This window comes from Anabrus simplex, chromosome 1, assembly GCF_040414725.1.
Source record: "Anabrus simplex isolate iqAnaSimp1 chromosome 1, ASM4041472v1, whole genome shotgun sequence".
In the NCBI taxonomy this organism is placed as follows: Eukaryota; Metazoa; Arthropoda; class Insecta; order Orthoptera; family Tettigoniidae; genus Anabrus; species Anabrus simplex.
Window position 1 is genome coordinate 1060603645 of NC_090265.1, and position 27054 is coordinate 1060630698.

The following is a 27054-nucleotide window of genomic DNA, read 5'->3' on the forward strand; positions in this document are numbered from 1 at the left end:
GTAGACTAGCCCCTTATGCTTGTTTTCTATGGCCTAGGAGGCCCATCTCCAGTTCATGACCTGTTCGCTGGTCATTTCCAGTCACAGTCCAAACCCAACTTTTGGTATCATGATTATTGTTATGGCACTTAATTTCCACTGCACACTGTAATCTTCATGATCACGTTTCTCCTGGATCGGATATATCATTATGTCTTCATGGGAATTTTCATATAATTTTTGGATATGGGTGGTTCAGCTCGCAAGTGTACATATCAAGAAAACAATGCCGAAGACGTTCAATCGCATTGTGTGAAATGCTTCAGTTTTGTTTATTCAAGCAGTGTCACCTAACCCAACTTAACTGTATATGTACCATGAAAATGTATATCAAGCACCAGCAGAAAAGTGATAACCTTCTCGCTATGAATTTACATGGGAAAAGCCTTACTGAAATGTAACCAGATGCGAGAAAATATAATCGAAACTCTGAAATCAATGATGGGCTCTGTCTTATCTTGAGGTGTATCCCATTCTTATATAATTGCAGTATTTAGCATTAAAATTAAACAATAATTTATTCTGCCTTTATTTTTAATGAGTTAACACCTGCTATCAGACAAGTTATTTACGCATTTATTATGAAAACATGTTCTCCTCTTTCATTTCAAATGGGCATTACTAATCGACCCTGACATCGCCTTCGAATGTCGATGAGAAAGCTCTCTAGTGGACATAGCGAGGAAACAATATCGAAGATGATTGATCTCATGCAACATAATTGCTGGTGTACTAACACCTGTAATGGAAAAATCGTGCACGCTTAATCGCTCGTAATAACGGATGCTTCAGTATAGGGCTCTCACTGTAACCGAAGGGTAATACACAGTTTAATATAGGAATTTCGAAGGGACTATAAAAACTGTCGTTAATACGGGGTTCTCGTTATATGCCATACTCGCTATAGTGGACTTCTACTGTACTTCAAGTAGAGATTATTGTCGCCTGCAGAAATGTGTTAACGAGATTTCAGTGTATTTTAACTGTGGCAGCTCTCAACTAAACTATGAGGATGTAACATTCTTAGCCTACCTTTCTCTTTTTTCCAGGAATCTGGATCACTCTTCCTACTTCTCCCTTTACCTCCCTGTTCTCTTTCACTCTTGCCTGTTCTTGGCCAGCCTCTTCAGCTCCTGGTAAGAAGAGTAGCCCAGACCCCTGATGATCTGGTCGATGTATTCTAGTCTGGGTCTGCCCCTTGCGTTAGAGCCATTGATGGCATCCTCCAGCAAGGTGGCCAATAATTCCTCTAGCCTGAAGGTATGACCTCACCAGCAATCTCTTCGTGGGTGGATGGTGTTCCACAGACAGGGCACTTATTTTCTTTAGCATAGGACCTCCTCATGGGTAAACTTGTTTACCCACTATATTTTGAGGATGCTGTGGTAACGCCACATCTCAAGGGCGTCAGTTTTCTTCCTTCCTGCTGAATGTGACTTTACCTATCTATGAAGCAGGATAACATAAACAACCAAAGTATTGCAGATGATTTCACATTTCACTGCTTTAGAGCATCACACTCTAAACAAGTGTCTTGAGGAGCTGCTTCTTTAGGCCCAGGTTTGATGTTGGAAGTGAGGAGGTTCTTCTCGTCAAAGACTGCCTTGGCTTGGTTGAGCTCCTTACAATATCTACAATACTTTGGTTGTTTATGTTATTCAGCTTCGTAGATAGGTAAAGTCACCCACATTTTTAATGTGTCCACCCAGAATCACAAAGGCCTCCATTCTGTGCCTGCTTACCTCAAGGGTTTTGGTCTTGCTGTATCCATTTCTGAGTGTGGCTGTCAAATCATTCAGCATGGATGCTAACTGCTCTTCACTCTCAGCCAGGACAACTACGTCATCTGCAAAGTGTAATATGTCCATCTTTTCACCCTCAACCTACAATCCACCCTCTTCTCCTCACTTCTCTCTAACTTCCTTCATAGTTTGTTGGATGAACATGATGAACAGCGGGGGAGACAGAGAGCGGCCCTGTCTCACCTCCTGCTTTATTCTTGCTTCTTTCTGATGTTTGCTGCATGTAATGACAGCCATTTCATCTTTGTAGAGGTGCCAGATTAACCTCCTATCTTTGAATTTCACTCAGCTGATGATTTTGGCACCTGACATTTAATTAAGGCAACATCTGCTGCTTTCCCAGCCCTGATCCTTTCCTACACCAGCATTGCCAAAAAACCTTTGTGTTTGTGACATTATATAAGTTAATTGCTCTTATAGCTACCCCATGTTAGAGACATCACATGTACCATCTTGTTTCAATAAAGCAAGAACAGTATTAATATTTAAATCTGGAGATGAAATGTCAGCCTCGAACTGGCAGCCAATCACAATTGTTTCAGTCCTCAGAACAGTGATCGAGCGAGTCCTCGACCAGAGGTTAAGGAAATTCTTAGTGTTTAATGAGCACCAAAGAGGTTTCACATACCGGGCGAGTTGACTGTGCGCTTAGAGGCGCGCGGCTGTGAGCTTGCATCTGGGAGATAGTAGGTTTGAATCCCACTATCAGCAGCCCTAAAGATGGTTTTCTGCAGTTTCCCATTTTCACACCAGGCAAATGCTGGGGCTGTACCTTAATTAAGGCCATGGCCGCTTCCTTCCAACTCCTAGGCCTTTCCTATCCCATCGTCGCCATAAGACCTATCTGTGTCGGTGCGACATAAAGCCCCTAGAAAAAAAAAAAAAAAAAAAAAAAAAAAAAGAGGGTTCACAAATTCACCTAGCAAAACACTGAACACATCCATATTGCAGTTGATATTACAATGAGCGAAGAAGAATAGCAGCAGTGCTACTATGAAATGAAATGGCGTGTTGCTTTTAGTGCCGGGAGTGTCCGAGACATGTTCGGCTTGCCAGGTGCAGGTCTTTTTTATTTGACTCCCGTAGGCGACCTGCACGTCATGATGGAGATGAAATGATGATGAAGAAGACGACACATACACCCAGCTCCCTTGCCAGCGAAATTAACCAATGATGGTTAAAATTTGCGACCCTGCCGGGAATCGAACCCGGGACCCTGTGACCAACGGCCAGCACGCTAACCATGTAGCCATGGAGCCGGACAGTGCTACTATAATTTTTCTCTGATATTCATAAAGCCTTCGACAACATAGGCCATGAAGATCTCAGAAGAATACTGGAAAATTCCACTGCTCTCCCAAAGCTTTCTTCTCTGGTTCTCATTACAAGAAAGAAATCAAACACAAATCAAATGTAACCACTTCAAACCAAACCAGTGCCGCTTAGAAGAGGCATTTTGCAGGGATCTCCTTTTTCTCCAGCGTTATACAATCTTGCAATAGATCATACTTTGGAAGAACTCAACGAGGAGCGTGTTGCAACAGAATATGGATTTACTGTAACACCTGACTGTCTTAGGCTTCGCACATAATACCGTCATCATTGGCAAAGATAAACGATCTGCTCTCGAACTTGCTAAATGGCAATTCAAGGATTCAAAAAGGTTGGTTTGGATATTAATCTGGCATAGTCAGTTTGTATCAATATTGTTCAAGGCAAGCAACGTCGAGACCATCTCTCCTGGAGAATTAATCAAATATTTGGGAGTGAATTTTGAGAGTATTACCACATTCAACTCTCAAGCTTCAATGATTAATCTAAGAAACAAGTTAGAATCTCTGTCATCCTCACCTCTTTTGCAAACTAAAAAAAAAATTCTGTATTCTAAATACCTAAAGTTGTCCATCTCTTGTTTACCTGTTCCAAATAGTTCCCACCAAACAGATGCCTGCAAAATTCCTCTAAGATTCAGATAAAATGATCAGATGCACATTGAAAGAAATCTTACAAGTTCCTGCTGATATGCTGGACACCATGCTATACAGTCGTAGGAAATTCAAGGGACTGGGGCTATTCCGTTATGTTGGGAGGCTGTCCTTTAACGCATTGCTGCCCTTAGAATACTATTTAATTCCAAAGATCCTTACATAATAAATACAAGGGAACCAAAAGAAGAAAGCATTATGAAAAGGCTTTGTCAAACACCAGATGACAGCGTATTGAATAAAAAGGATGCGTTTTTTGACCCCTGGAAAATAAGAACCAAGTTGAGAGAAGTTTAATTTAGTAAGTGGTGCAACTTCCCACAGAAAGAGAAAGCAGTTTTATCCTTTTTACGTCAATACCCTCCAGCCAATCAGTGCATTAGTCACTTTCAAGGATTATCTTGTAACGAATGGCGTGATGCCTTGAAAAGGGCAGGCAACGTAGCAGCCGTACAAGATATTCCAAGCAGGACCATGGACACTAACCGTTGTCAGCGCTACCATAACGAGATAGAAATGCTTACTCACGTCTTTGGTTACTGCTTGCATGGAGAAGCTCTATGAAATAAGCTCACCGGACAAAATATTCAGTATTCATAAAACCAGTCACATATGCGTCCAGCCTGATGAACTTTGCTGTTGTAATTTTGAAAAATCGGGGTATCAATAGCATAGTATCATGCAGATGTTGACTGAAAGGCAACATCTGATCATCCAGAAGGTTTTAATATACATGCTGGTTCATGTTAGTGGTCACCTCAGTGAGTGGGCCCAATCCATGGTACAAAAAACACCCCCAAAACAACACAGACCCTCCTCCAGCTTGAACCTGACCTTGCACACATCCAGGACATAGTTTCACCACAATTGAGTGCGGTCTTCAAATTTTAAAAAGAATCGATCGAGGTAGACTCATGACCGAGTTTGAAAACCTTTACATTTTTTTGGGGCCAGAAATACAATGTAAATCAAAACCTAAATGATCCAATAGATAATTAAAAAAACCTTTATGAACAGATACCAATCCTATTCCATAAGTCAAATCTTCAAGATATTAAATTCTTTAAAGTTTTCAAGACAAAAACAATAAGCACTCCCACTAGACTGACAAACACATCACGTCCCTCTTCCCCACCAGATGCAAGTAACTCCTCCCCACGCGTAACCCCCAAGCCTACAGCCCCGCCTTCTCAAGTTAATTCCTCTCCACTAAGATTACACACTTACGAGAAGCAGAGGATTGGCGACCACCAGTACTCTAGAAACCCTTCACACAACAAGGTAACATTCCAGCAGAGTTAACACCGCAGTACTTATATTTCACTCGTTTATTTTCCCCTTGTTTTCTTTCATTTCTTCAATTTCGTTAACTTCAAACTTGTCCATTTTATAGAGCTTACACACATCCGACAGCGTGATATTTACAACGTGTTCCACAGCCTGATTTACAACTTGTTCCACAGCCTGTTTCCTCTTTTCGACCAACAAGCTAACGTCGGAATGCCACAACAACTGCAAGGCATACCAATAACATATTAATAGAGTACAACATAAAGAAGATGGCCCAATGACACTATAACAAATTCATCAAGTTGTCACCATTTTTAAAGTTCAGTAATAGTTTTTAACTAGAACTGTGACAAAAAAAAAACAAAAAAAAAAAAACAACTTCTATCTCCACAAGTTGCAAACTAAAAACATTGGAACTTATATCAACTCCTTTAAAATAAGAACTGATACAAGAACATAGTATGTGGTTAAATATTTCACCAAAACTTTAGTGCTTTGGCATGTATTTCCACATTAAGTCTTATAAAATATTTTAACTTGGATCATCACTTATCACTGTCATTTTTACCATTTAATTTAACTAAGTCATCTCACATTTGACTATGGCTTTGGCCATCAACATGTTAATGCTTCCCGCATTTAATTTAGTTCCTTACATAACGACTACATACATACATATCCCACATTGTTCCATCTTAAGCGGTGGGTCGGCGAACGAGGCTTCTCCACCAGTTGCGGTCTGTGAACTTCTCTCCTTCTTCGATGCTTTCCAAAGTATGTCCTCGCTGTTGAATGTCAATCTTCACCATGTCCTTGTACCTGAGTCTTGGTCGCCCTCTTGATCTTTTGTCTTCAAGTTTTAGATCATACATTTTTTCGGTAATCTGTTATCTCCCATGCGTCGCATATGTCCATACCATCTCAGTCGCTGTGCTGTTGTTCTGTCCTGCAGTCTTACAACTTGAGCCTGCTTACGGATTTCCTCATTATGGACTCTGTCCCTCCGTGTTTTACTGATCATGCTACGGACAAATCTCATTTCTGCTGCGTGGATTCTACTAACATCTTTATTTCTCATGGTCCATGTTTCGCAACCATAGGTCAGGATTGGTACGTGATAGGTTTCATACATTGTATTTTCTTGTTCCTTATTATGTCTTTAACTATTTTGTAAAGGTTGCTACCTGTCTGAATTCTGTGGAATATTTCCTTGTCTATAGAACCAGCATCAGAGATAACATTTCCAAGATATTTGAATTGATGGTTCATCTGTAGCTGTTTCCCCTCCATTTCAATGCGTCCCACCATTCGACATTAGCTTGTTGGTTGTCCGACTGCATATTAAGTTAAATTCTTATATGTGCCCAATAATTCTTTTAATAGTCATAGGCCTAGGTTAAATTTTAAATAGGTGCCTGGTTCGTTTTTGAGGTGGTGTTATGCCTGATGATCCCCTTTAAAAGAGTGAAACATGTACCGTTTCATATTTTAATGAGGATTAAACCTTGATTTTATGATTGATTGTATTGAATAGGTGGAAGAGAAATAAATTTTATATTTTATATAGTGTGAACTGTCGTATATATGCTCCCCAGAGGCTGAATGCTGATTATATCTGATCGCGTTTTTGTGTTCTTTGTATCTTGTGTGGATATTAAAAATTAAATAAAATCTAATAAACATTTATGTTTCATTTCACTAGCTTATCACTATCTGTTGAAATTAAAACATTCTTCTTAATTTTTTTTATAAAATCTAGTAACCAATTTAATTTGTTACACTAACAATTAAGAGTATATTACAATCATTAGAAACCATTTTCTTTGAGTTATTCCCATATATTACAGCCTTAAAATCTAATAAAACATCTGTTTCATTTCACTTGCATATCTCTAACTGTTAATATGAAATGAAATGTGGACATTTATTAGATTATAAGACTAATATACAACAAACTCAAAGAAGGTGGTTTCTAATGATTGTGAATGTACTATTTTAATTGTTAGTGTATGCAACCAAGGATGATCCATGGATTGAAACTAGTAAAGCAGTTTAGATGTAAATTAAATTTTATAACATATAGAGGACTCGGGCTGCTCCGCAACATTTGTTATAAATAGGTCAGATAACTCGTTTTGATATGCCTGTCATAGTCATATTGTTTTGCCTGGCCTTTTCAGTGGTTTTATGAGCATTTAATAAGAAGTGTGTTATGGTATGCCCCAGTTCGAAGTTAGAATTCATCCATTCTGTGCATCCGGGAGATAGTAGGTTCGAATCCCACTATCGGCAGCCCTGAAAATGGTTTTCCGTGGTTTCCCATTTTCACACCAGGCAAATGCTGGGGCTGTACCTTAATTAAGGCCACGGCCGCTTCCTTCCAACTCCTAGGCCTTTCCTATCCCATCGTCGCCATACGACCTATCTGTGTCGGTGCGACGTAAAGCCCCTAGCAGAGAGTCATCCATTCTGACATCATCAAGCTGTCTGTTAAAAATCTATCCATGTTTTCGCTTTTATATCCTGCAGTTTTTGATGTAAAGTTTGTTATTGTGTCGTAGAAGGCAATGGCATATTTAATCGCAGTTCTTCTACGCGTATATAGGGGTTCATAGGTTAGTCTCGAAGGAGCGTTTTTTGCCAGGCAAAGAACTTTAAGATGCATAGCCTTCACTCTTTCTAGTGTAGCTAGGTTATCCTTCGATAGGTGTTCCTAGTTAATGTCTAAGGTGTACAGCATGATGGGATCTGTTTGTACGTAGACTTTTTTTCTCTTAGCAGCATGTAAGTTATTAAGAACGCTCTGCCATCTGTTATATAGGTATTTGGAAGCTGGGAAAGGTTAGAGAATCAAAGAGTATCTAGTAGGGAATAGTATTCTTCCGTGATCAGAGGAAGTGTACTTTATTTGACAGGTAGTAATCAAACATGGCTGCATGCAATGACGTTACTAAGGATGAAAATCACATATCAGAATATTAATGAAGGTGTTAGTCGAGTATAGAATGTATTGTGGATTAGGGTAAGCCTTTTCCTGCAATTATTGGAGTAATCATTTAATGATTTGATTTTATGATTACTCAAAGTTGGCTGAACTTAGAGACCTATCAATGTCGCGTGTTTCATCGACAGGTAATTCCCAAGAGAAAACAACAGAAATGAAGCAAATCCATCCAGTAGAACGGACAGACGGATTTGCCTAAGCTGTTTTTAGTAAACTACTGTATTTTAATATATAGATATAGTATTGATTAGATGGGAATGTAAGAAAACTCTCCAGTTGTGAGTCGTAAACCATCAATATGGAACTAATCACACATGATGTTATAGACGATAGTTGCACAAACCGGTTTCTCTTCCTAAAAATGCCATAGGCCTATCTGTAAGTTTTAGGCTTCACACTGACATGTTTAATTAACAGAATTAAGTTAAAACTTCAAAAACATACCATAACTGAAATAAGTACTGTATTTACAGTACAGTATTAGAGGAGTGGGACTGTGAGGAGGTTGATTGATCGGCACATTATTTGTTCTTTCCTCCTCAAACCATCTAAGTAAAGATTCTTCAATATCTCCGTACTCAGATTATTATACCCCGCTTCATTTATAAGAATTTTCTCTCTGTCCTTCGAAATAGTAGGAGTCGTTCAGTGTGATACACACAATTTCTTCCCAATACTGACATTTGTTTCCCCATTTTCTAATCCCCATAGTATGTGTAACTTTTCTTCATGATTAAACAATTTTGTTTCGTGACATCTTCACAGCAATGCTTGCCTTGACTATTTAACAGACAGACTGATTTGAAATCTGCAATAAGCCTAATAAGCATTACATTGTTGTCAGCGATCCCCAAATATGTGAAAATCCACAGCCTGTTTCCAGTCATTCGACCGGGTCAGGAATTGAATGAATGAAACCCCCATCTAGCAGAGAGGATAGGAAATGTGCTGCCTGCCAAAGCCTGTCACACTCCTCTGGGGCAATGATTAATGAAATGATACTGGAGAGTGTTGCTTGAATGAAAGATGACAGGAAAAATCAGAGTACCCAGAGAAAAACCTGTCCTGCCTCCGCTTTGTCCAGCACAAATCTTGCATGGAGTGACCGGGATTTGAACCACGGTATCCAGCGGTGAGAGGCCGGCGCGCTGCCGCCTGAGCCCCCAAATATGTAACAAACAAAATTAAATATTTGACGTTATAGCCGATATATTTATCCGAAAATATTATCAAAATCATTGTTTTTAAAGTATATGTCATAAGCGACATCGTACTAAGGGATTAAAAAAAAAATACAGTGTTTACATAGGATTTAGATGGGACCGTTAGATTTCCCTGTTATATCCAATACTTCGTTAAAAGCGATGCCAAAATAAACAGTTTCAGCTGTATAACATAGGGAGGGAACAAGTCACCAACCACTGAACCAGACATCATAATTGTTGGAGATTTAGAGTGATTCCTGACACTTTCAAATTCCTTGGTAGGTACCATATCTGTTGATAACCAGTTATTTTCCTGTATCTTTACTGACATTTATTTCTTCATACTTGGAAGTGATAGCAGCAGACACATTGGCTAGGGTATCTTTCACATTTTGAAAGTATTGTATTAAAATTTTAGGCAAGACACAGTAATATTGGGAGCTAAATGCAGGCCTGCCATATCTTTGTGTCGTTCTAATACACTTCAAACACTGTCTTTATCAGGGCGATCATCTATGAATCTACTGCAACTTCGGCCTTGTTTGTCTAAGTAAGTTTTAACATGTTGAGTGCCACTTGCTACCATATGGTGTCATGCTCAATTAGAAAGGGAGTTTGTTGTGCTTATGACGTCAAACCTCTCTTTAAACTGGGAATTTGTGTAATGCCATATGGCGTTATGGCAGCTTTGAGGACGATCACCTGTGAAAAGGTAGTTGTGCCTTCTACAAGCATTATATTTGTACCACAGGGGAACATAAGACCCAACTTGCATTAAAGCTCTCTGCCATATGGCGATATACAGTAGTATTTAGATTTTTGCACCAGCGATTTATGGATGAGAGAAAGCCTGGACAAAATCTTGTTATTGATGAATCGATGATTCTTTGGAGGAGGCACATCTCATTTAGGTGCACAAATATGTAGTAAAACCAATCCGGTGGTGTGATTCGAGTGTTGATGTCCAAGTTTTCTGTTGGTTCCTCACAATTTAGGAGTTTGGTGAAATATTTAGCCAGTATTTCCAATATTGTTATGGCCCAGCTTACCATTTTCATCCTTCATTAGAAGGAATGGGATTTGTATTTTTGGAGTTGCTTTTTGAAGGTTTTGTAGTAATCTCTCAATTGTGTTCTGTTGAATTCTTCTTCAGTTAACTTCACTGCATCCTTATGGCGTTGTCTCTTAATTCTCCTTAAGGTTCAAGTGGTTTCCTTTCTTTGCTGTACTCGATTTTGGAAGGATATTCTTGATTTTTGGGATTGGTTTAATAGCCATGTTCAATGTCTTTTTGCCCACTATTTTGGAGTTTACATGGTTTTATTGGGGGCCAGTTCTGCAATTTGTTTAGGGTTCTTGACTAGGTCATCAAGATTATCCGTGATTTTTATTTTTTTGGTTGCTGTTTGGTAATTTTTATTCTTGATTAGCTAGGTAGGGTCCATTTTTCTTTTAGGTTTAGGGGCTTGGTTTCGTATTTTCTTTAGGGGAAAATATTAAACAATTTAGCTGTGTAATTTTTCATTCATGACTAGAGTTGAATTGTTTACAAGATTTTTGTTTTTGAAGTTCTTTGAATCTTTAAGAAAAGTAAGGATGTTAGCAATCTTACAATCTGTACAAAATGTCCAGAAATCAATTATTGTATGTTTAACAAATTGTACTTGTAAGAAGTTTAACTTCCTTGGGAACATGAAAAGCAGCAAAAAAGAAATTTATTGTGCCTCTCTTGTTTAACGATAAAGTAAACACTGTTATAGCATGAAAAAAGGGGTAAAATCGCAGCAAGTTGTTTTTAGCTCCACATGATGATGTAAATATTGTATATTGTGTTAATTTTGTTTCCGTCATGTCTCTCTTTTGTTTCTTCATTTGTTCCTTCATTATGTTTTTTGGCATTTTTTTAGCTTGTATTATGTAAATTATTTCAACCCCTCCCCTTTTTCACTGAAGAGGCTCAAATGAGCCAAAACATGTTTGAATTTGATTACTCCATCTAATGATGGAATTATTATGATGTATTGAATTAGGAGGATACACTCAATTTTTTAACTTTGTAAAATACAGTAGTCTGTTGTTTATCATAAAAGGTCCACAGTATACCCAGCAAGTGGCTGTGCGTTTTGGGTCGCGTAGCTAACAGCTTGCATTTGGGATATAGTGTGACCAAACCTATTGTCGTCAGCCCTGAAGATGGTTTTCCATGTTTTCCCATTTTCACACCAGGCAAATGCTGGGGCTATACCTTAATTAAGGCCACAGTCTCTTAGTTCCTACTCCTAGTCCATTCCTGTCATGTCGTCACCATAAGACCTACGTGTGTTGGTGCAAAAGATAACATTCAAAATGCAGTAAAATTACTAGAAAACATCTCGGACTGCTGTGCAAAACCACAGTACACAGTATGTGCATGCAATATACCTTATATCTTATTGACCTATTCTCACTGGAAACCTGTGTGCAGCGTAAAGGAAACATGGTACCATGAAATTCTATTGCCTACAATTTTCAGTGTATTCACTATTGCATGTTTCTGTGGTAGTTAATAGTTTGATGTGGTGTGTAAGTGAAGATGTTTATTGAGGCAATAACAATTGGCCCTGGAAGTAGAGGAATTAACCAAATATGATTACAATCCCTGGCTCGGACAGGAATTGAATCCAGGGCCCTTTGACCTGAAGGCCACTACACTGACCATTCAGCCAAGGATCTGGACTATTTTAATAATCTGTTACTAAAATATTTAAAAAATGTGTTTTTTTATTGGCAAATGTAACAGCAGTTATAAATTGCATTGTTTCTTGTTTGTTACAGTTTCGAGATGTCATTGGAAGACAGTGGGAGCTCCTCGACTTTAGTGTGTTCATTATCACTAGAGTGGTTGAATGCTGATCGTTCAGTTCACAGACGTGCTAATTTTAAAACAGTTACCCTGAGGCTTATTAGAAATGAGTACAGAGAAATATTTCTTGAAGTTAATGGTGAAAAAACAATATCTAGAAAATTTCATTTGAAGGGTATTAGTGTTCATAAAAAGTTCATGTCTGAAGGTAAAGCTTCCATTAATTTTTTAGAAGAAAAGCTGACTGCCCTTATTTCTAATGCTCCACCAATGCATTTGATGTCTTTCTTGAAACACATGTACATTAAACTTAGTGGAAAGGAAGAGCCTAAAGTTGGATTGCGGGAGCAGCTGTTAACTGGTAAACCGCATGTTGTGGAAGAAATAAGTCCTGTTACCCTTAATGAAGTAAACAAAGCCAAAGAAAAACTAAAACAGACTGATATTACACCACCAACAGGGAAGAAGAAACGCCCAGCTATGGAAATTCAGAACAAAGTATGTATAATGTTGTGAACATACAGTACTTTACAGATCTACAGTGCGAGTCCTGCAAGGGTTGCCGTCCTTCCTGCATGCCATATGTCGGGAAACGAGAGCCCAGTTGCCGTCACACCCTTCCCATATGCCCATAGAAAACCCATCAATTTCTATGAATGGATAATCAGATCGAAAAATAATAAAACTTAACCCATTACAGGAAGTGTTGAAAATGGTCTCCTTCAGCCTGTAGACAAGCATAGTAGCATATGATAATATTCTGGTTCACTGTCTGCAATTCTGTCTCATGAATCTTCAGCATATTGGTGCAAATCGCATTGTTTTAGTTCTCTTGTGGTGTGGGGGTTACTTCTGTACACTCTGTCTTTCAAACCACTCCACAAATAGAAGTCGCAAGGCAAGCTGGCCATAAAGTTGCACTAAATATTCTGCAATGCACTGCATTCATTGAATTGTAAGTTATATATGCTATAGTCCCGTCTTACTGGAAATTCTTGGTCAGTCAGGTGAGGAAAAAAAACTCATCCAATATTAATTCTATGTATTGGTCAGAATGGTGTCATTAAGAAAAAAATTGGCCTGTAATAATTCTTTTAGCTCTAATAGAGCACCAACTCATATTTTTAAGGTCATGAAGTGGAATTTCTTGAATGATTCTTGGGTTCTTGCTTGAATAATACCAGACATTTCGCAAATATATACGTCGAAGCAAATAAAACCATGCCTCATTGGAATACAGCACTAATTCAGGATTTAATTTACCACTATTGACAGGCTGAAGAAACCAGTTGCAATAATGTTTTCTTGTAACTAGATCGCTTGGGTTTAAACTTTGCACTTCTGTGACTTTTGCAAGGCCGAAATTTCAGTTTTCTTGCTGCCCCCTGTGCAAATGAATATAGAACCTTAAAATTGGTGGTAAAAAACTACATCTTAAACATCATGTGAAACCTTACTTTGCTGAGCCAGATTCCTTAAAGATGTTCTGTAGGATCGCTCAAGTCTCTCACTAATGTCTTGAATTTTGTTTTCAGGTAAGACAGTTGATTTTTTAACTTGTTTGTTTAGCACTGAACGTGCAGTTTTAAATTTATTCCAATTTTATTAATTACGTAATGCATTGGCACTTGCACTTCAGGAAAGTTTTAGCAGAATTCTCTTCTCACTTTTCCAGCAGATTCTTGGTTCAAAATATATGCTGTTCAGCACTTAGTTCAGAAGCCATGAAATGCTAAACCAATCCATTACTGCTTTATAAAAAGCAGTCACGCTTTATACTGCATAGAAACTTACTGCAGACTAGCTTCGGCTATGACATCATTGGTCGTGCTATAGGGGTCAGGTGTGGTTATTACATCATCCACTTACCCAGACATGGCACGGGGAATAACCGGCAACTCAGCTGAGGCTCGTGCTGTAGAAGTACATATCCTGATCTATACACTACTGTACAGTATGTTGCAGTCAAAAGGAGTAAAGAACAATTTCTGTTTTCACACATTTTTTAAAATGTCTTTATTTTTCTATGTTTAAAGTAATTAGAAAAAGTATTTGTGTTATAAAATGATATTCAGTGAAGAAACCAAATTGGTATGTAAATTGATTTTAAATTGTTATAAACACTTCACCTGGAATTGTTATCAGAAGAATTCTTCATTAGTTATTGCAGTCATTCCTTTTTCCCAGCTTGAAATGCAAGCTTACATCTACGTGACCCAAACTGCGCAGCCACTTGCTCAGTCTACCCTATTTTATATAAGCCCCTTCTAACCCAGAGACATACTCTTTACAGTCATACCTAATTTTGGAAATGGGCATTGTATGATGGTTTTCACCGCTGAAGGGTGTCCGCCTCCCGTAGCGTAAAGGTTAGTGTTCTTAACTGCCGTCCTCGGGGGGTCTTAACTGCCGTCCACGGGGGTCCGGGTTTGATTCCCAGTACTACCAGAAATTTAAGAATGGCAGGAGGGCCGATATGTGGTTGAAATGGTACATGCAACTCACCTCCATTAGGGGTGTGCCTGAAAAGAGTTGCACCACCTCGGGATGAGGACATGAGTTTACTTTACCACTGAATTGCTATCACCACATCTAGAGAGCTCTTTTGCCCAAATAATTTTAAATTATGAATAAAAACAAGCAAGTAAACCTTAAATCATGTTCAGCGAGACAAGTCTCTGCCTTCTTATATTCTGTAAAATGGCCTTGGGTGTTACACAGTATTGTCCATCAATTACACCATCACCTGACTAATATTTAAATAACAATGCCTGTGTTTATTTCAATACCGAGCTCGATAGCTGCAGTCACTTAAGTGCGGCTGGTATCCAGTATTTGGGAGATAGTGGGTTCGAACCCCACTGTCGCCAGCCCTGAAAATGGTTTTCCGTGGTTTCCCATTTTCACACCAGGCAAATGCTGGGGCTGTACCTTAATTAAGGCCACGGCCGCTTCCCTCCCACTCCTAGTCCTTCCCTGTCCCATCTTCGCCATAAGACCTATCTGTGTCGGTGCGACGTAAAGCAACTAGCAAAAAAAAAGTTTATTTCAATACAAAATTAAGTAGTAAAACTACATTTAAAATGACGCCATAATTGATTAGTAACCTTGTTTGAATACATACTTTTAATTCATTTAAAGTTAAAAACTTCATGGTCGTTCTGTATTGAATAGAGAAATAAGAAGATGTACAATATTAGAAGGATCCACCTTTCAATACTCCGTTGTAAGTTGAACTAAAAAGAAGTCACAACTTGTTTATTGGGACCGGTTTCGACACATTACAAGTGTCATCATCAGCCAAATAGTAAAATAGGGCAAGATATAAAGATCTTAAAACAACTAATACATTGAACACAGGCAAAAAATTAACATTGATTCATATCGTAGCAATTCAGTTAATGTCCTAAACACAATGATCGCAGTCAAGAGAGTAAACAGAACATCATTGTCTTGCACCGAAAACAAGAAGTTCACAAGCAGGTCAAGTATGCACTTATGTAGAGTCGTTGCTAGGCAGGTCTTGTAGGCATTTGTTTCTCAGGCCGAAGAGTAAAAGGTGACGTAATTGAAGTCTTAGGAAAACAGTGTAGGATTTAATTTCGTCAAATTCAAAGTAGGTACATAAGTTTGAAAATAATTTAAAACATTAAAAAGAATAGTCAAATAAAAATATATTAAAAATAGGAAGAAATAATAAAAGAAAATTGCAATGTGAGGTTCAACTTGAAACAACTTGCCGTAGTAATTGATAGATGAATGGGAGATGATAAATAGAGAAAAGGTTGGGAAACGTTTATTAGAGGGAGGTGGTGCTGGTGGTGGTGATTATTGCTGTTAGAGGAAGTACAAATGGGTAAATATCTTCTATATAACACTAAACCGAGGAAAAAAGAGGAAGAGGTCCGACACTTCGAAAAATGAAGATATCGGTAAAAGGAAGACAAGGGCCACGAAGGGCGTGAAAATGAAAGACTCCCTAGCCCTCGCAAACCTAATAGCTTCGGGGTCGGAAAAGAACAAGAGTTGACCAAGGGAAGTCAGACAGGATAGATGAAAGTGAGGAGCCTGGCACAAGTAAGTGGAAGCAATGCCTCTAATAATCGTTCCCCAACCTTTTCTCTATTTATCATCTCCCATTCATCTATCAATTACTACGGCAAGTTGTTTCGAGTTGAACCTCACATTGCAATTTTCTTTTATTATTTCTTCCTATTTTTAATATATTTTTATTTGACTTTATTCTTTTTAATGTTTTAAATATTTTCAAACTTATATACCTACTTTGAATTTGACGAAATTAAATCCTACACTGTTTTCCTAAGACTTCAATTACGTCACCTTTTACTCTTCGGCCTGAGAAACAAATGCCTACAAGACCTGCCTAGCAACGACTCTACATAAGTGCATACTTGACCTGCTTGCGAACTTCAACTATATTTGTTTTTGGCGCAAGACAATGATGTTCTGTTTACTCTCTTGACTGCGATCATTGTGTTTTGGACATTAACTGAATTGCTATGATATGAATCAATGTTAATTTTTTGCCTGTGTTCAATGTATTAGTTGTTTTAAGATCTTTATATCTTGCCCTATTTTACTATTTGGCTGATGATGACACTTGTAATGTGTCGAAGCCAGTCCCAATAAACAAGTTGTGACTTCTTTTTAGTTCAACTTACAACGGAGTATTGAAAGGTGGATCCTTCTAATATTGTACATCTTCTTACTTTTAATTCAGTTATTTTATTCGCAGTACTTTCTCTAATTTTCTCTTTGCTTCAAAAACTAGTGAGAGTAATACTTCGTTGTTCTGAGCTGTGTATCACTAATTTCAGGCTGTGAAGCGATCATGTTTGTCAACACATTTGGATCCTAGTCCATTAACTGCTGAACAAAAAGAAATTCTACAGGCAGCTCTTTCAGGAAAAAGTATATTTTTTACTGGTAAGTTAAAATGTCCTAGTTCCCTGGAAAGAATTTTATAGTTGAGCTACCCTTTCTTATGACTTGAAAGTTCAGCAACAAGGAGTACGAAATTGTCAACTTGCTAATGTAAATGGCTGAGTTGCACCATGTACAAGAGCTGAATTGCATTAAAATTAAGTTACGTCTATATCTCCTAACGATTTCATGTACCTCGTTCACTTTAGAAGTTTACTTTAATTCACAAGGTGCATTTGTTCTTCTTTCCTTACATCACCATGTACAAAAAGTCAATCTGTTAAGAAGATAGCCACTTTTTTTCTGTGTCGATTCTGTTAATATAAGTTACATAATATGTTCAAGAAGTTTTTTCATACCCTTATAAACTCTTCTTTCTTGTCTTCGTCAGAGCTTCATTATGAGTTATAGAATGATAAGTTTTTCATTAGTGTTTCTAGAAATCATTTCTGTATGTTCACCTACTTGTGATAATCATCAGTTTTCTTAGATCGGAATGCATAATGACAATTTAGCGTGGAACCTTGTGACATACTAATTTGAATCGCACAGAATCACATTAAAGGAAAACTTCCCAAGAAACTAAATGTAATAACTGAAAACTCATGGTTTTTGTGAACACAGCACAGCTCCAGATATTGTAAGAGGCAGCAATGCTAGCAGAAATTAATTTATCATGCTATATCAATTGAATAGTTACCTTTGATTGACTGTTTATAGTTTTTTCTTGTCTTTTCTCTGGTGACTGGCAACACCGAAACATCAAGTTGGAATTTACGTCGGGTTTATTGTAAATTATTTGAGTTATTTGAATACTGCAATACTGGTAAATTTACAGGCAGTGCTGGAACAGGGAAATCATACTTGCTGCGTCGCATCATCGGTGCCCTTCCTCCTGATGTGACTGTTGCCACAGCCAGCACTGGTGTAGCAGCTTGTCATATAGGAGGCATCACACTGCATGCCTTTGCAGGTAAGAATGTACGCCTTCATTATCAGGGGTTTGGATCTCCATATCACTTGAAGGACTTACAGGAAATGGTATTCATGCCCAGATTGGTTAATTAATCCTATCGTCGTTTTTACAAAATTTTACTACCTGTTAGGTATGGTTGATGACCATTGTAAACTGATGGGGGCTTGCGTGTTTTCATATATATTTTTGCCATGCTTTTTGTTAATATATTGCTGAAAAAATGGTACATTTATATGTCAGTATAATCGTAACTTTTGGAAGCAAATCTAATGCGCTGGGGAATTAATAGGCTGGAGCAGGTCACATGACCGACAGCACATGCAGCCTCGCCGAGGAGAGCAGGTATGTGATCCACTAAAGTAATAATTTAATTGATAATTTATGGTACTAAGGATTTCTTCATATGTCTACTTCACATCAGACAACTCATTGAAAAGATGTATGAATTCAACATACCAATGTTGATTTGCTTTGTACAGTGGATTACAAGAAAGCATTTGACTGTGTTCGTTGGTGCAACCTTTGGGAAGTATTGCATGAAATGAGCGTTCCTCCTCATCGTACTGCTTTGATAAAAAGCTTATATGAAAATAACATTGCTCAAGTCAAGCTGTACTGTGGCTTGTCAGAGGCCTTCAGAGTGTCAGAAGGAGTGAGACAAGATTGCATTCTGTCCCCCTACTGTTCAAAATGTATGAGGAATAGGCCTACATCAAGCGTACCTGCCAACTTTCCCGATTGAGGTGGGAGTAGGGTCGCCATAAGGTTCAGGATGAAATTCAGGACACCAACATCGACAAGTTCCAACCATAGGCGCCAACTCCACGGGAACACTTGCTCCCATGCATATAGTGGTATGGGGACGCAATCGTGTTTTTGTTCCTGTAAGAATATTTGATATTTTAATTCTTGCCCCCGTGCTCAAGACGAAAAGTCTGCGCCTGTGGTTCCAACAAGTGTATTTGGGTAATTCCATATGAACTGTCCCGTCCGTTACAAAAAGATGCACTTGATATAAGATGTTAACATTAAAAATCAAATAGAGAAAAAATAAGAAATCATACTTTATGTAACTCTTGATATATGATGTTAACATTAAAAATCAAATAGAGAAATAATAAATCATATTTTATGTAAAACACCTACTTTACAGACCACTCCATAATTATGCAATATACAGTGTTATTTGTATAGATTTTTAAGTAACAGATGGGGCAGCTCACCTGAGATTACTCATTTCTCAATAACACGGATAAGTAAAAACTAAAAATAGCATTTATTTACCTTTGCGTAACGATATTTATGACATACAAGTATCCTGATGTTGATGCCAATCATACTTTTCTGAAACTTGACACACTTTTTAGCAATTCATAATTTTTTATAATGTAATCATGAAATTCCTGCCAAGATATTTCTTTAAAATTGTATTGCAGCAATAATATTGATTTAACAGATTCTACTTTCAGTCTATTTCTGTCATCTGTCCATTGTGAATTCATTAAAGAAAAACTTTTTTCCACGCATGCATTATGGCCAGGTAAAAAGAAATAGAACTGAGTCAAGTTAAACAATTCAGAATATTGCTCTCTGGATTCACATTGCTTTAAAAACTAGCTAACATGGATACAAAATAATTTTCATTATTATTCAACACACTGCTCCCGGGTGGAAGTAGATAGCGTTAGCGTAGATCAAGCCTGTTACCATGACGTCAGGTAATGACGTCAGACTATTCTTCAGTATGACCAACCAAAAAAATTCCATTCCCTTTCAAAAACATTTAAGCAAAATTTTAAATAATTTGCTCTGATTTTTAAAATTCAGGACATTTAGGGATTTTTTAAAATTCAGTCAGGACATCGGGACACATGCTCAAATTCAGGACAATCCCGCTTATTCAGGACGTATGGCAACCCTAGGCTGGAGATTCCCGATTTTCAACAGTTTTTCCCGCCTCCCGATTATTCTATTATTTCTCCCGATTTTAGCTTATTTTTTTTGTGAATTTCAAACATTTGTTTTCAAATCCTGCCATTCCAGCTTGTTTACACGAGTGACCGGAAGTCCTTCTCTCATTGGGTGTTTTCAAACGAAATATCTTTATTAATGCGAGAAATGTGCGTGAATGTGCGATGTTTATTGAAACCTGTATATCCCGATGTGTATATTGATTGTCAATCTCTCGTTCTCGCGTGCTATGTTCGTGTTCGTTCACATCAAGTCGATTCTAGAGACTAGTCGGTAGATATGGAGTCTTTTTTAATAATTTAATGATATAATTTCAATGATAATGACTAGTGACTTTTCTAGAGATTTTAGGAGCCATTTGGAGACAATTCTGACTAATTTTAATTTATCTCAATATAAATAAAATAAGAGTGTCTGTACATTGCTCAGAATTTATAATGAATGATATTTTTGTACCGTTCATGACCACAGTAACAAGAAGTGTACGTTTTAATTTTCTGTAATGTCTGTCTGTCTTTGTGTATGTATGTACGTGCATCGTGAGAAAACGGTTGACAAGAATTTAATTAAAATCGGTATATAAAGTCAGGGAATAAGTCGCTACAATCTAGGCCATATATAATTGTGTTCACAATTTCTGATTATTTAGCCTATGTCTTATTCTGACTATACTAATATTGTGGAGATGATTATAAGAATAAGAAAAGGTCATGAAGGAACGATCGCTTGAATAATAACACAAGCGGGACTCGTAAAAGAAAGGACGACAAAGTCGGAAGAAAAATAAATGTGAAGGCCTGCAATATGGACAGCTCATAAAATTGATCAACAATAACATTACATTGACCATTGTTTGTTGTGATGTGCTTTGTGTATTCTGCTGCCATTTATCTTCGATAGATGGAATTACTGCTGTGTACCTAGTATAACAGCCTGCCTGAATATTGACGGGAAGTAACTGGGGAGTTAGATCTCTCTCTTCTTTAGCATGCCATTCCTCTGGTTCAAAAATTTTATGATACTACTGGTACGTAACACACTGGATCATCATAGTATTCCAGCTATACGATCCCTACTCTGAGGCAGTGATTGGAATGAGCAGTGTGTGCATAGCAGGGGGGAGAGGTAATACTACCACGTGGCTTGCTGGCGGACTTGAGCGAAATAAAATAGCTCTCGCGGACCAAACACGCACACCCTGTGAGTGGGGGACACAGGTGAAGAATACACCCACGGTATCCCCTGCCTGTCGTAAGAGGCGACTATAAGGGGCGACCTAGGGATGTTTGAATTAGAACTATGAGACTACTTATAATTAGTACCACCATGCTGGGTCGCTTTTACTTGCGCGTAGTACCACTATGTTAGATACACAATAGCTTTGTGATTAGTAGCAACATTGTGTGAATCCGGGTGAGTTTTACAGTACCTGTGATTAGTACCACTCTTATGAGTGACACCATGGGTCTGCCTTGCCTATGATTAGTAGCCATGTTTTGAATTCTGGTTGGTGGATGATTTTGGACTTTTAAATTGTCATTAAATTTCATCTCATTTTGTACCATTAGGGGACGATGACCTAGATGTTAGGTCCCTTTGAACAACAAGCGTCATCTTGAATAATGACACAGGAGTGCTCGCGGCTGTCTGCGACCTGGTCATTCTAGCTCTGGAACTTTGAACTGTTAGATCGACACTGTGGTACTTTTCTTTAAAAGTGAGAAAATGTGCTGTTTTTCATTTTATCGAATATTTCATATGACAGCATTACTTTTAGAATGGAAGATAGGAAGCTTAAAACGGTCCACCTTTTCAATACAAAATTGTTATAGTTTATTACAACATATATTTACATTTGGAACTAGTTTCGACGCTGTTTGGCGTCATCTTCAGCCAAAATGTGGGAAATAGGCTAGCATGTAGACATTTATATTGCAGAAGGCATTATATTAAACAATACACATCTTGCAAGGGGATAAAAACAGGGACAAATATAGAAACAAATGAATCGTTGAGAAAGCAAAAGTTATACATATTAAAAATAACCTTAACCACACATCTTGTAGTGCGAAAATATTCGCCTTGAATGATTCCTGAATACAAAACGCACGCGCACACATTTCTGAAGAGCCAGCAGGCAGGAAAAAGTAAAGTGAAGCCTTAAGAGTTCTTCTGAGAAGAGTTCATCATTTTTTCTGTGTTCCGACTAACTAATGAAGTTTCCCTTGAGTTCCTGATAAATACACACAACAGGAAATTCTCCTTCACTCTCAACAATAGCTATAAAGACCAACGGTAAATTTCATTTTAAATATTGTGCAGAGACGTGAAGGCATGATCTTGAACATGATATAACTTCTTCATTTAACCCAATTTTTTACACAAGGTGTTACATTCAACAATACACATCTTACGAGGAGATAAAAACAGGGACGAATATAGAAACAAATGAATCGTTGAGAAAGCAAAAGTTATACATATTAAAAATAACCTTAACCACACATCTTGCAGTGCGAAAATATTTGCCTTGAATGATTCCTGAATACAAAACGCACGCGTACACACTTCTGAAGAGCCAGCAGGCAGGGAAAAGTAAGGTGAAACCTTAAGAGTTCTTCTGAGAAGAGTTCATCATTTTCTTTATGTTCGGACTAACTAATGAAGTCTCCCTTGAGTTCCTGATAAACATACACAACAGGAAAAACTCCTTCACTCTCAACAATAGCTATAAAGACCAACGGTAAATTGTATTTTAAATACTGTGCAGAGACGTGAAAGCATGATCTTGAACATGATATAACTTCTTCATTTAATCACCTTTGAAAGCCTCTCTCTATATTACGTAGCTTCATTAACACCACCCTTCTGTAGATGCACAAAATAATCTTGTAATCTTCACAGGTCCGGTATTCAGCTCGACGAGAATATAAAATTGGTATTAAGGAATTCGTTTTCTGAGAGTTTGGAGGTTGACTGTGCCAGCATTTGTGGTGTATTGTTGCAGCGTTACGTGTAGGGTGGGGGCAGGTTTCTATGATGTTTATTGCGGGACATAAGGCGGTAAAGCTATGGCGCGAGATGAAGAGGAGCAGGTGATGTGGTGAAAGTGTGTGGCGTGACAAAGTATTATGCATAATGTGAAAGACAGATCTGTTTTTCGGGATATTCATGTTTTTGAAAAATTCAATGAGAAAGTCGAATAGGATCTTTGGTGTCTCTGAGATATCATTTAAGTTTAGGTTGGGATTGAAATATTGGTCTAAATGAATATAGAGGTTTTCAGTGACGTCTAGGAAAGAACCTTTGTTTAGAATATCTAATACTTCAAGATCTTGATTTATTTCAGTAAAGTTGTGCTTAAATTCTTTTATATGTAGGCTGACCGCGGAAAAACGGTTGTGTTTTATGGCATTGACATGTTCTGCATATCTGATTTTAAAGCTGCGTCCTGTTTGCCCTAGGTAAGAACTTTTGCAGTCTTGGCAAGAAAACCTATATACACCTGATTTAGAAAAAGGACTACCGTACTTTTATTTATTGATGAAGAGTTGTGTAGGATCTCTGTGCTTCTATTGTTAGTACAAAAGGCTATTTTAACGTTGTGTTTTTTAAGAACGTTAGTGACGTTGTAAATTTCTTTATTGAAGGTAAATGTGGAAAACGTGGCAGTGCTAGTATTGTCTTTTATTAGGGTGGTTTTTGGGCGGTGTCTGAATTTATTGATTATTCTTTCAATAAAGGATTCATTATATCCATTAAATTTTGCTATAGAGCGAATGGTGTTCAATTCTTTATTTAAGTTTTTTCTTGACATCGGAATTTTGAATGCTCGGTCTACTAAGCTATTATATGTAGCCGCTTTGTGTGTTTGGGGGTGTAGTGAGTCATTTCTTATAGTAGTGGCCGTTTGAGTGGGCTTTCTATAGATACTATATGTGAACGAAGAGGGGTGCCTATTGATTGTTAGGTCTAGGAAGTTGATGGAGTTGTTTATCTCTGATTCTAAGGTAAATTTAATGTCATGATCAATGGTATTAAGGTTTTTGAGGGTGGAAGGCGCGTCTATGGAGCGTTCATCTAGGATTATAAATGTGTCATCTACGTACCTCGCCCAGAATTGGATATTAGCAAATTTGATGTTATTGTCGATGGCGGTGTGCTCTAGGAAATCAAGGTAGATCTCTGCTAAAATTCCTGAGGCTGGTGAACCCATAGCCAAACCATCTTGTTTGTAAATGATCTTATCGAATGTGAAATAGTTATTGTTAATTAGTAATCTTAATATGGTCATAAAGTCTTGAACTTCTAGTTTACTTAGTTGATTGTTAGCAAGTAAGTTCTTTTCGATGATCGGGAATAATGAGTTGGTTTTTATACTGGGATACATGTTGACTATATCAAAGGAGTGCATTGAATGATATGGTTGAAGCTTGAAAGTGTTTAGTTTGTTCACTAATTCTACAGTGTTCCTGATGGATTTATTTGATGAGAATTTATAATGTTTATTAAGAAATTGTTGGATAAATTGAGATAATTTATATAAGGGGCTTGGTCTGTAGTTTATTACTTTTAATCGTGACATTCGTACTGACATTATTGTAATGACACGTTGACTTCAGTTGGGAATACTATAAGCACAGTCTTTCTGAGAATTCCGTAGCGAAGCACGGGTACAACATCTAGTTATTTGATACAAATTGCATTACGCTTTGCATAATCGTGCGGTTGCTTGATGCACTATATTAATCTATGCATTTGCTAAGTAATGGCATTTAAGTGCATGACCGATTCATACAAGTAGAGCATGAGTTCATACTATTTTTGCAAGGCTTATCAGAGACCGATCATTACTCACATACTTCCTGTGAGATAATAGAGATGTGTAATTTTTAGCCTTGCCTCGTTATAGCAACACTCGGGCTTTGAGACAACAAGTGTTATAAATATATAATAGTATTGCATTGTGCAAGACATGTAGATTAAGCAGTTTTGACCAATTGTATCTCCTGATTTTTCCTGATTTTCATATCAAAATCTCCTGATTTTTGCTTTTGTAAAGTTGGCAGGTATGATCATGTGAAAGGCTTTGAACAGATGGCATGGTGGAGTGTCAGTTGGAGAAAGGATGTTACAGAATTTATGTTTTGCTGATGTTACTATTCTCTTGACAGGCAGTGAAGATTAACTTGCTGAATTGATGCAGTGGGTAGAAAATGAGTCTTGATCTAGGATTGGAAGTCAGTTGCAGCAAAACCAAGGTGATGGCTGTTGATAGAGGAAAGGTGCTCCAATTAGTGGTTGTCTAGAAGGCAGCTGCCGGAAAGAGACCAGAAGAAGAATTGCTCTGGAAAAAGTTGCTATGTATAAGCTCCAAATGATCTGGCATGACTGAGCTATTGGTAAAACCACAAAAAAAAAAAAAAAAAAAAAAAAAAAAAAAACAGAAATCTGGTGAATCATAGACAGTGAAGGTCAAGGATAAAAAGTGCATAGACACATTTGAAATGTGGTGCTGGCGGAGGATGTTACGAATACCTTGGATGTATAAAAGGTCTAACTTATTCATAATCAAAGAGCTTGGTATCCCAAATTGACTTTCCACTGTTGTTAGAGGGAGAACCCTGCAGTTCTTTGGACATGTATTGCCTTGGAAAACTAGTTGTTTAAGGAAAAGTAAACTGTATCTGGTCATGTAGAAGAGCTCCCAGAAGATGGATCGATGAGATCAAAGATGCAACTCGCGCACCTCTTTGAGTGACAATCTGGAAAGCGGAAGACAATGGTGACTGCTGGTGGACACTGTCGAATAGTAAAGTAAGCATGAGATCATGATCCTCAGACATGAATAATGCGGTTGAGAAGAACTTCACTGTTGGAAAAGTTCACCATTTGTATACAAGCACAAGTTGGAGTGGCATAGAAAGGTCTGAAAACTCACTGCAGTTCATCTTGGCTTATAATTATTGCATATTACAGTTGTGATATCTTGCTCAAGAGTGTAAAGAGTGCAAGGATTGTTCCTGTACACCTTCTGTTCGATTGTTCCTCAGTGATGATAATCACGTGCCGTTAAGTTGGCCAGAGTTCGTTTTGGACATCACTTTTTCTTGTCGCAAATGGATCCTGTTTCGTACCACTCCATGAACAACTGCATCACGTTACTTTTTGATGGTTAAGCGGGCTCCGAATAGCATCTGTCAAAGTTATGTAAGCATTTTTCATGTCAATTTTTCTTTGAAGGATATATCTTAACAAGAAATTAATTGTTGTCTCGGGTGTCATGTTTTTGCAGTAGTGTGCCTTATGTATTCAGCAGCAAATGAAAAGTTTTTCTCGATACCTCTCGAGAATGCCCGTATATTTGACCTAGAGGTTTCAAGACCCTGGCCATCATACGAGACCACCTCAACTTGTCAATTTCCTGATGCAATAGGTTTGCCTCACCCTGTATATATAATAAGAATTTTGCTAATTATTCAGTATACAGGTTCTTTTCAAAACTTCAGCTAAAGTAACCATTTACACAAAAGACATGCAAATTTATATATTGTTGGGGTGAGAGGATATTGGAGTTTAAAACCAGGGTTAATTGCATTTTAGGTTTCACCCCCAACCACTCCTTTGAAATTTCAGATGACACCTGTATAGTTTTATATTTATTTTTGAAAGAGCATTTATGTGTTGATACATTTCATTTATTTGTTCTCATTCTTTTATTTTCTATCATCTTGGCTACCTGGATTATTGCATTTGTTGATTAGAGCTGAATAGAATTAAATAACAGACTATTGAGCATTGTTTATGAGAATAGTTATTTAAAAATTGTGTGTATTCTTCAACAAAAAACTTTAAACCAGGGTTAATTGCATTTTAAGTTTCACCCCATCATCCCCTTTTTGATATTTCAAATATTTAAATATTTATTTTTGAAAGAGCATTCATTTGTTGGTACATCTCATGCATTTCTTCTCATAACTTTTGTTTTCTGTCATCTTG

General features: G+C 37.6%; 1 protein-coding gene across 2 annotated transcripts in view; it reads left to right on the top strand.

Annotated features, from left to right (window-relative positions):
• Positions 1-27054, top strand: part of Pif1 (Pif1 DNA helicase) — a 144966-nt gene that overhangs the window by 11635 nt on the left and 106277 nt on the right. For both annotated transcript variants that reach the window (XM_068228351.1, XM_068228350.1), the window contains exons 2-4: positions 12140-12665; positions 17006-17114; positions 17950-18084. In XM_068228351.1, coding sequence (XP_068084452.1) covers positions 12147-12665; positions 17006-17114; positions 17950-18084 — 763 coding nt within the window. In that variant the 5' untranslated portion in view covers positions 12140-12146. The remainder of the gene's footprint in view (positions 1-12139; positions 12666-17005; positions 17115-17949; positions 18085-27054) is intronic.